The 11,612-nt window shown below is 39.2% G+C and overlaps 1 protein-coding gene across 1 annotated transcript; it reads left to right on the top strand.

Moving 5' to 3' along the window:
• Window positions 1–7,245: 7,245 nt before the first annotated feature.
• Window positions 7,246–7,908, top strand: LOC307063037 (high mobility group protein B3-like; the record flags this gene model as incomplete). Its single annotated transcript, XM_079719031.1, has 1 exon — window positions 7,246–7,908. Exon 1 carries the CDS (start codon window positions 7,267–7,269, stop codon window positions 7,906–7,908), a length of 642 nt encoding a protein of 213 aa, XP_079575157.1. The 5' UTR covers window positions 7,246–7,266.
• Between the last annotated feature and the right edge of the window lie 3,704 nt (window positions 7,909–11,612).

Here is an 11,612-nt window from a genome sequence, read left to right as displayed (position 1 = left end):
TCAGGCGCCCTCCTCTAACCCAATCTTGAGAGGTGAGGTCATACTGTACCTTTGCTGTAGATGAAAATGTCACTATTAATGCTCCAGAAATGTTTTTCAAATCACTATATGGCAGGGATTATTCAAATGAACAATTTTTAAATAGCAAAGCCAATAATAGATATCCCATTTGTCCCTTTTCCCTTTCCAAAACCAGTCAACAATTATTTTATGTCACTTATCTTTACAAAAACGCCATTCCTTAATGCAAGATCTCAACTATATATCTTTATTGTTTATTTATTTATTTTGGCCGCGTCGGGTCTTAGTTGCAGCACGCAGTATCTTCGTTGAGGCATGAGAGATCTTTTGATGCAGCGTGTGGGCTTCTCTCTAGTTGTGGCATGTGGGGTTTCTCTTCTCTAGTTGTGGTGCGGGCTCCAGGGCACATGGGCTCTGTAGTTTGCAGCAAGCGGGCTCTCTAGTTAAGGCACGTGAGCTCAGTAGTTGTGGCGCATGGGCTTAGTTGCCCTGCAGCATGTGGGATCTTAGTTCCCTGATCAGGGATCAAACCCGTGTCCCTTGCATTGTAAGGCAGATTCTTTGCCACTGGACCACCAGGGAAGTCCCTGTGTATCTTTAATACATATAGTTAATGTATATTAATTAATAATGTATATATGTTTACTAATTAAAGTATCATATTTACACATAGTATATGTAATTATATATAATAAAAATACATATAAATTGTATTGCTATCTAATTATAATAGATAATTATATACAATATAATGTATTTAATACATTATTAAATAATAGTATAAATATATCCCAAGACCATTAATTTAGACCCTTCCTTTTCCCAGAGAAGTATAAAGCAGTTTCTCAACCTTGGCACTATTGATATTTTGGTCCAGATAATGCTTTATGAGGGGAGGAGACTGTCCTGTGCATTGTAGGATGTTTAGCAGTATGTCTGGTCTCCACCCACTAGGTGATAGTAGCATTCCCCTCCTCCCCATTATGAAAAGCAAAAGTCTCCAGACATGTCAAATGCCCCTGGGAGACAATATCGCCAAAATTAAGAACCATTGGTATAAAGCAGGGCCTTAGTGAACTTTTAGTCCAGTTGAAGACACAAAGTATATAAGAAACAACTAGAGAAAAAAAGGTAAAACAGTATACAAAATTATATAGTAAACAGTCATAAAATTTTCATTTTTGCCTTTAATATTCTTGAAGGATATTAAAAAATATTACCCTTTTATTCTGTTGGGAAATGGTGGAAATGCGCAAGAGCCTCGTGCTATTTAACACCTAGTTGGAGTGTTTTTCAGATTTTTACCAGAAGGATGCTACAGAGAAATGTACCTTAATTTCTTCCCTAAATTCCTTAGAAGGCAACTGCATCTGACTTAAGTTATGAATCAATAACATATTTTCTATTGTTTTATTGGCATAATTTCAGAACTTTGTTTTATCTGTCTTTCCAATTGATCTTTGGTTGGAAGGAACTACCAAACCTCAACTTTATCTTTGCCTACAGACTTTCAGTCTAATAGTAGTTAATATCTATATTCATCTATTCAACAAATATTTATTGAACACCTAGGTACCAGGCCCTGTGCTAGGCACTGGAAGTATGTGGTCAGCTAACAACAGCAACAGCAGTAATGGTCCTTGCCTCATGGAGTTTGCCATCTAGTGAGAGAAACAGACATTGATCAAATGTATCATTGATCACACTTACAAATCTATTAATTCCTTTACAGGAGAATACATAGTGCTGTGGGGTTCTATAATGTGCATAATTTATATCTTTAGGGAGTTCTGGGAAGTTTCCTTGAGAAAGTGATTATTGAGTTGAAATTTAAAAAGCACTAAGGGGGTCTTCCCTGATGGTCCAGTGGTTAAGACTTCATGCTTCCACTGCAGGGGGCATGGGTTCAGTCCCCCGTTGGGGAACTAAGATCCCGCATGTGGCACGGCCAAAAAAAAAAAATCACTAAGGGTGAAGGAGTCAGGAGACTGTGAGGGGACAGTGCTTTGAAGGCAGGAAGAAAAGTGTGTGCAAGACCCCATGGCAAGAGTAGAAAATGGGATATCATTTAGGATTTTAGTCAGTCCAGGGTTGAGGTAACAGTCATTTGGAGGAGGGTGGTGGTGGGTAAGAAGAAGAGAATCCACTGAGAAAACAGTGAAAATTGGAATCCTGAAATAAATGAATAATTGTCCAGGGATCCTTTTGTAATGCAAATACTCATTCCTTTTCCTTCTTTATATTCAAATTATATTAGACTTTTGCAAAGCAAGACACAAAGTACAGAAATCTAAGCTAAGTGGATGTTAAATTTCAGAAGAAGTAATATATTATTTAACAGCAATTCACCATGATATAATCTGATAATGGTACTGGAAAATTTTCTCCATACTAATGTTACTGAACTCAGGTTCACCTGATTGTCGCTCAGGAATCCAATACCGAGAGGCAAGTGTTGGGTGAAAAGGAAAGATGGCTTTATTGAGGAAGCCAGCAATCCTGGGGAGAAGGTGGAGTCATGTCCCAAAGAACCAAATCCCTACTCCCCAGGTTTTGCTTGGCGATTACACAGGGAAAAGAGGAAAGGGCTACATTCTGGGCAGGGGGCAATCTTCTATTTTCAGAGATGATTGTCTTGATCACACAAAAGTAGCCATCATGTCTCACTTGTGGTTGGAACATTATCTGAGCCATAAATCTTTGGTCAGCTAGGCCTTCTGATTCCAACTGGCGGGCAGCATACAGTTAACTTCTTCTACCTTGTGGGGGTTCCAGTATATGCAAAACAGCTCAAAGGATATGGCTCAGGATATTATCTATAGTCCTTGAGGAGGTACTAAATGTCCTTGACTTTGTTTAATAGCAAAACTATTATTTTGTCTTGCTTGCTTATTTTCCTCTGCATTTTCTCATTTCTCTGATTAAATTTATTCTTTGGAACTGGGGGAAGACCTAGGAGGCTAAAGTTTTTCTACAAACAAGAGGCAGGTGGAGGATGGGAGTTGGGGGGTGGTCATCTGTCCCGGGAAGGTTCCACAGGGTCCTGCTCAGTTACACTAAATCATTTAACTAAAAATTTACTTATATAACAGAGGATAAAGAAAGCCTTAGAACTATATTTTGCTGTATGATCCATTCCCTGTTTATTAAAATAGTGTGGTAAATACATACTGTGTGATATGAAAGCACGTTGAGGAGAAAGAGTGGCACCGCAGAAAGAGCATCAGGCTCTAGAGCTGTACACATTGACCTAGCTCACAGGGTTAAACTTTCAGCGTACTCCTTTCAGAAACAAGAACTAGAAAAGTACCCTTTCTTAGGCTGATCAAACCAGACTACTGCAGAAATAATGAGTTAATCTCCTAATTACAGCCCCTTTCGACTTTTCCAAAAGTTCTGCATCACTTTGTTAATCATAAGTAATGACCCTTGTGCCATTTTGTCTAGCAAGAGTCAAACTATGAGAGATCTTAACATGGTGGGGAATTCACATTAGTTTTTCAGACTGTAATATTGGAAGCCTTATACTACATACAGTCTAAAATTATACTCTGATATAATTTATGATATTTGGTACCTGTCAAAATGCAGTTTTCTTTCCTTATTTTTGTGCAGGTGACTAAAAGGCATATAGTCTTCCATGCTTATTTAATTTAATGAAGTATATTAACTCATAGAACATGGGGGATGGGTAAATAATCACATTAACAATATTAATTTTAAATTTAAAAAAAATGTTTCATGGATTTTACTGATGGAGTTTCACCCTTTAGAGCCGAATCAAAAAGAATAGGAATCAAACCCCAGATTTGTCGTTTACTCTGTTACTTTGGGCAACTCCCTAAATGTTCTCAGAACTTCAGTTACCTTATCTATAAAATGGGGATAACAATTTTTTGAGCTATTTTAGGGCTATTGTAAGGATTAGATTAGAGTGCGTAATGCACAAACCACAGAGTATGGCACAGTGAGCACTACAGAGTGGGTTTTAATTAAATGACAGTAGTATTTGCCCATTTATTTTCGTGTAAATGTGAGAAATGTAGTTGCAGTCAGGCGAAAACTGACCTGTGAGATAGAGAGATGGATTTATTGTAGAAAAGAAGAAAATAATTCATAAATTGCCCAGCAGTAACACCTTGAATATTTTGCATCTTATTACTTATAGTTTGTTTCTTATGGCTTTTTAAACTTATTTTAAAAACTGCAGCCAATGCCTGGTTATTTCGGGCTTGATTATCTAGTTATGGACTACTCAGACCCTAATTTCTTGCTGTACAACATTGAAAACAGAGAGAAAGGAAATGACTTCTGCAGAGACTGAATCATCCTTGTGCCTCGTATAGTATCTGGCACTTAGTATGTACTAAATAAAAAATAAATCAATTTAATCACTTTTTAGTAACTCCAGTTTTAGAAGTCTTGGGTAAGACCAAAGGTAAAACTAAGACTCTTTGAACAATGCTATTTTGTTTTTCACTGTCACTATCTCTAGCCTTCTCACAACTGAGTTTTGACTATGCCAGAGACATTAAATGAAATGCTTAGAATGGTGTTGAATAGAACACACACTGATTCTTTTTCAGGATGATGTCAAGTATGAATTTAATTATTAGAAGAATAAAACTAAGTCCAAAATACTTCAGTGTATATTATATGGCCTGTGGGAGAAACAAAAGAGAGAGAGGATTTTAACCATCAAGGAGTTTACAAACCTGTAAAGTCAGATTTAACTTGCATATTAACAACTTAAGAGAAACTTTAAAAGGGGGAGGGGGACAAATGACAATGAAAACACGACGACCCAAAACCAGTGGGATGCAGCAAAAGCAGTTCTAAGAGGGAAGTTTATAGCAACACAATCCTACCTCAAGAAACAAGAAACATCTCAAATAAACAACATAACCTTACACCTAAAGCGATTAGAGAAAGAAGAACAAAAAAACCCCAAAGTTAGCGAAGGAAAGAAATCATAAATATCAGATAAGAAATAAATGAAAAAGAAATGAAGGAAACAGTAGCAAAGATCAATAAAACTAAAAGCTGGTTCTTTGAGAAGATAAACAAAATTGATAAACTATTAGCCAGACTCATCCAGAAAAAAAGGGAGAAGACTCAAATCAACAGAATTAGAAATGAAAAAGAAGTAACAACTGGGCTTCCCTGGTGGCGCAGTGGTTGAGAGTCCACCTGCCGATGCAGGGGTCACGGGTTCATGCCCCGGTCCAGAAAGATCCCGCATGCCGCGGAGCGGCTGGGCCTGTGAGCCATGGCCACTGAGCCTGCGCGTCCAGAGCCTGTGCTCCGCAAGGGGAGAGGCCACAACAGTGAGAGGCCCGCGTACCGCAAAAAAAAAAAAAAAAAAAAAAAGAAGTAACAACTGACACTGCAGAAATACAAAGAATCATGAGCAATTACTACAAGCAACTATATGCCAAGAAAATGGACAACCTGGAAGAAATGGATGCATTCTTAGAAAAGCACAACCTTCCGAGAATGAACCAGGAAGAAATAGAAAATATAAACAGACCAATCACAAGCAATGAAATTGAGACTGTGATTAAAAATCTTCCAACAAACAAAAGCCCAGGACCAGATGGCTTCACAGGCGAATTCTATCAAACATTTAGAGAAGAGCTAACACCTAACTTTCTCAAACTCTTCCAAAATATAGCAGAGGAAGGAACACTCCCAAACTCATTCTATGAGGCCACAATCAACCTGATACCAAAACCAGACACAGATGTCACAAAGAAAGGAAACTACAGACCAATATCACTGATGAACATAGATGCAAAAATCCTCAACAGGGCTTCCCTGGTGGCGCAGTGGTTGAGAGTCTGCCTGCCGATGCAGAGGACACGGGTTTGTGCCCCGGTCTGGGAAGATCCCACATGCCGCGGAGCAGCTGGGCCTGTGAGCCATGGCCGCTGAGCCTGTGCATTTGGAGCCTGTACTCGCAATGGGAGAGGCCACAACAGTGAGAGGCCCACGTACCACCAAAAAAAAAAAAAAAAAAAAAAAAAAGATTAAAATGTTCTGGGGGTGAGGGGAAAGTAAAATGCTACATTATCCTTTCTCAGCTCAAATTCAAATCTCTAAGATGATATATTTTTTAAGGAAACTATTTACAATGCAATGAAATGATAATTATACTGATTTGCTGTAAAGAGGACTCATACTCAGGGCTATCAGATTTTAGTCTAGCCTCTGCCACTAACTAGCTATAAGATCTTAGGCAAGGCACTTATGATTTTTATTTGTTTGGGGTGGGGGAACTAGACTAGATGGGCTTTGGGATTCTTAAAGTCAGTGGTCAATCATTAGCAGCCGATTGGTCCGTATCTATTTATTAGGTCCAAATTTACTATTGCTTAAAAACATTTATTATAATAGAAACAACCAAAATGTCCATCAATAGGAAACAAGTCAGGGCTTCCCTGGTGGTCCAGTGGTTAAGAATCCACCTCCCAATGCAGGGGACATGGGTTCAATCCCTGGTCAGGGAACTAAGATCCCACATGTTGCGGGGCAACTAAGCCTGCACACCTCAACTACTAAGCCCATGCACCACAACTAATGAGCCTGCGAGCCACAAGTAGAGAGAAGCCAGTGCACTGCAACTAAGACCCAATGCAGCCCAAAACAAATATTTATCCCACACACACAAAAAAAGTAAAAAAAAAAAAAAAAAAAAAAAGACTGCTCCTCCAATGCAGGGGGCACGAGTTCAGTCCCTGGTTGGGGAAGTTCCTCATGCCCTGGGGTGTGGCCATAAATAAATAAATAAGAGAAAACACTGAATTAAAAAAAAAAAAAGAAACAAGTTAAATTGATTATGATAGGGACTTCCCTGGCAGTCCAGTGGTTAGGACTCGGTGCTTTCACTGCCATGGGCCTTGGCTCGATCCCTGGTCGGCGAACTGAGACCCCATGAGCCGTGCGGCACCGAAAAAAAAATTGATTATGATACATCCACTCAATGGAATATTCTGTGTTCAAAAAAAGAATTAGAAAGCTCTTTAACGCCCAAAATGGAAAGCTCTCCCAAATATATATTGAGTGAAAAAAGCAAGGTATTGAACAGTATGTGAAGAAAAACTAGAGGAACTTCCCTGATCGTCCAATGCTTAAGACTCTGTGCTTCGAGGCGGCTCTCGTGGAGGCAGCTAGCGCGAGGCTGTGGAGCGCTGAGCCGCACGTCCTGCCCTGCAGCTGCCCAGGCTAGCGAACAATACAGTCAAGATGGCTAAAGGTGTTCCCAAGAAACCAAAGGGCAAGATGTCTGCTTATGCCTTCTTTGTGCAGACGTGCAGAGAGGACCATAAGAAGAAAAACCCCGAGGTCCCTGTCAATTTTGCAGAATTTTCCAAGAAGTGCTCTGAGAGGTGGAAGACAATGTCTGGGAAAGAGAAGTCTAAATTTGATGAAATGGCAAAGGCAGATAAAGTGCGCTATGATTGGGAAACGAAGGATTACGGACCAGCTAAGGGAGGCAAGAAGAAGGACCCGAATGCCCCCAAGAGGCCACTGTCTGGATTTTTCCTGTTCTGTTCCGAATTCCGCCCCAAGATCAAATCTACAAACCCTGGCATTTCTATTGGAGATGTGGCAAAGAAGCTGGGCGAGATGTGGAATAACTTAAGTGACAGCGAGAAGCGGCCATACATCAACAAGGCAGCGAAGCTGAAGGAGAAATATGAGAAGGATGTCGCAGACTATAAGTCTAAAGGGAAGTTTGATGGCGCCAAGGGTCCTTCTAAAGTTGTCCGGAAAAAGGTGGAAGAGGAAGATGAAGAAGACGAGGATGAAGAAGAGGAGGAGGAGGAAGAGGAGGATGAATTAAAAAAACTGTTGATCTGTCTCCCTGTGAATACCTTAGAGTAGGGAGCGCCGTGATTGACACACCTCTCGCCCAAGACGTATCTGTTGCCCTCATTACGTTGAATTACCCAGTTGGATCATGGTCATATCGTAGTCTCTCAGAGTGCTCTAGCAATTGTCAGTGGTTTACATGAAGTGGCCATGGGTGTCTGGAGCACCCGGAAACTGTATCAAAGTTGTACATGTTTCCAAACATTTTAAAAAATGAAAAGGCTCTCCTGTTCTCCTCACTCTGTGCACTTTGCTGTTGGTGTGACAAGGCATTTAAAGATGTTTCTGGCATTTTCTTTCTTTCTTTTTTTTTTTAAATTTGTGAGGTGGTGTGTTAACTCTATGGTTATTGGCTAGGAATCCCGAGTTCTCAACTGTACATATCTATAGTTTGTAAAAAGAACAAAGCAACCGAGACACACTCTTGATGCTCCTTGCTTGGCATGGCGGCTGTAGGGGTGATGCCTTCCGGAGGGGCCATAGCTCAGGGCATGCACTGTGGGGCTGGACCTCTGGACACTGCAGTGGGCATGCATTTAGCTTCAGATTGTCTTGTTCCTGTATATAGGGACATAGCATCCCACTGCCATTCTTAGCTGTGGAAAGGGTGGGTGGGTCAGCTGGCATGAGAAGTGTTTTGGATCATTTTTAGTTGAAGTGCAGTAGTTTTAAACTGTTTGTTTTTTAAACAAACCATAGAACTCTTCATTGTCAGCAAAGCCAAGAGCCACTGAATTGATGAAAGTTCAAGAACCTTCTATGCTAAACACAATCTGCAATGTTCTGTTATTTTTATTTTTGTATGTTTAGAATGCTGAAATGTTTATGAAGTTAAATAAACAGTATTACATTAAAAAAAAAAAAAGACTCTGCTTCCACAGCAGGGGAAGTGGGTTTGATCCCTGGTTGGGGAACTAAAATCCCACATGCCTCATGGCCCAGCCGAAAGGAAGGAAGGAAGGAAGGAAGGAAGGAAGGAGAGAGAGAAAGAAAGAAAGGAAGAAAGAAACTGCTCTCAGAAAAAAAAAAGGACAGATTTAAGGGAACCAAGCTTGAGATTAAAAAATTTGAAAAAAAACACTAGAATGTACAGTATAAGCATGTTATATATATAAATGAATGTTATATAATCAATGTATTATATATATGTATTTGAATGAAAGGATTTACAAGAAACTAATAACATTTAAAAAAATATATAAATTTATTTATTTATTACTTTTTGGCTGTGTTGGGTCTTCGTTGCTGCACGTGGGCTTTCTCTAATTGCGGCTAGTGGGGGCTACTCTTTGTTGCAGTGCGCGGACTTCTCACTGCAGTGGCTTCTCATTGCAGAGCACGGGCTCTAGGCACATGGGCTTCAGTAGTTGTGGCACATGGGCTCAGTAGTTGTGGTTCATGGGCTCTAGAGCGCAGGCTCAGTAGTTGTGGCACACGGGCTTCGTTGCTCCGCGGCATGTGGGATCTTCCCAGACCAGGGCTCGACCCATGTCCCCTGCATTCGCAGGTGGATTCTTAACCACTGCACCATCAGGGAAGTCCTAATAACATTTTTAATGTCTATCAGTAGCACTGTGCTGAGGATTATAGAGAGAGTTTACTATGTGCTATTTTATCCTTTTTGGATTTTGTAATATGGAAATATATTACCCAAAGATTTAAACTTTAAAAATCTGCTCATCCTATATATTTTTTTATATCACGTTTTTAATTGAAGTATAGTTGATGTACAATACTATATAAGTTACAGGTGTACAATATAGTGATTCACAATTTTTAAAGGTTATAATTCATTTAAAGTTGTTATAAAATATTGGCTATATTCCCTGTGTTGTGTAATATTTCCTTGTAGCTTATTTATTTTATTAAACGTTTATTTCTTTATTTATTTGGTTGCACTGGGTCTTAGTTGCAGCAGGCAGGCTCCTTAGTTGCGGCTCCAGGGCTCCTTAGTTGTGGCATGCGAACTCTTAGTTGCGCTATGCATGTGGGATCTAGTTCCCTGACCAGGGATCGAACCCAGACCCCCTGCACTGGGAGCGTGGAGTCCCATCTGCTGTGCCACCAGGAAAGTCCCCTGTAGCTTATTTTATACATAATAGTTTGTCCCTCTTAATCCCCTACTCCCATCTTGCTCCTCCCCCCTTCCTTCTCCCCTCTGGTAACCACTAATCTGTTTTCTGTATCTGTGGGTCTGTTTCTTTTTTGTTATATTCACTAGTTCGTTACATGTTTTAGATTCCACATATAAGTGATATCATACAGTATTTGTCTTTGTCTGACTTATTTCACTTAGCACAATACCCTCCAAGTCCATCCATGTTGTTGCAAAATTTCATTCTTTTTTATGGCTGGGTAGTATAGAAACATTTCTTTTGAAATGGGTGAAAAATAAACCAGACAGTGTTTTTATTTTATATTGATCTATTGATTTATGTATTTATTTTTTAAGAATAATGAGATTTATTTTTCCTTCATGTCGAGGCCTGTGTGGAGTCCAGGCTAGTGGGCAGCTCTGCTCCAGGCAGCCGGTCATTTGGGGACCTTGTTTTTAAAATACGTAAACATCTATATTTACTAAGATGATTATAGTTGTTTCTATCTTTCTTTCAAGGTGACTATCTGCTTCCTGGCATTGTGGTAGCACCTGAGGCTCACTAATCACAGTTCTTGAGAACCACCTCTATTTATCCAAGATAAAATCCAACCATACGAATATTGGTTAGCCACTGCAAGATAAAAGGCTCTTCTGTAGGTTCCTGAAACGTGCGTGTGGGCACACCCCCCAACAATGTCCTTTGCACTTACCTTGTCGCTTGTACTGTACTACTTTAAAGTTGATTTTTCTCTGAGTTCCTAACTATAGTTCTTGTGTTATTAAAACAACTGTGCTTACCTGGTTCATTTTATATACAGAAGCTCAGCTGTTGCATATATTATTACTTAAAAATAAATTGATAAATGTCATATGGTTTATAAATTGCTGGTTTAATCCAATTATTCTTTTTAAAAAATTGTGGTAAACTACACATAAAATTTACCACCTTAACCATTTTTAATTGTACAGTTCAGTAGTGTTAAGTACATTGACATTGTTGTACAGCCAACCTCCAGAACTCTTTTCATCTGAAACTCTGTACCCATTAAACAACTCCAGGTTCCCCACTCTCCCCAGCTTCTGGCAACCACCATTCTACTTTCTGTCTCTTCGAATTTGGTTCTCTGATATGAGAAGTCTCATATAGGTGGACTCATACAGTATATATCTTGTTGAAACTGGCTTATTTCACTTAGCATAATGTCCTTCCCTTATTCTTTTTTCCGAGTATCTGCAATGCATAAAGTCTACCAACTTGAGTTAATTTTTAAAAATTATAAACATAGAAATACTGAAGCATAGGGCAGAAAAGGGGAAGAAATATAAAAGCAACTAAATTTTTGGAAGTTTTGATCCAAAGTACCGTACCACCTAAAAATGTACTTTTGCCTATAATTGGAAATTTTAAAAGCAAACTATCCCTATATTAGACCATTCTTGCATAAACAATTCACTGATACAAAGAAAGAACATAAGAGGAGAGCAGTCCCAAATGAATTTTAGTTGATTATCATTAAAATATGCAATCAAATCAGCAGGTTTTAAATCCTTGGGAAAAAGGGAAACTCATATTGCTTAAATCAAATGAACATATAAATAAACTGTAACATGTTATAAT

This window comes from Hyperoodon ampullatus (assembly GCF_949752795.1).
Source record: "Hyperoodon ampullatus genome assembly, chromosome: 14".
NCBI lineage: Eukaryota > Metazoa > Chordata > Mammalia > Artiodactyla > Ziphiidae > Hyperoodon > Hyperoodon ampullatus.
The sequence above is the reverse complement of the archived record's forward strand: the minus strand, read 5'-3'. Positions and strand labels throughout refer to the sequence as shown.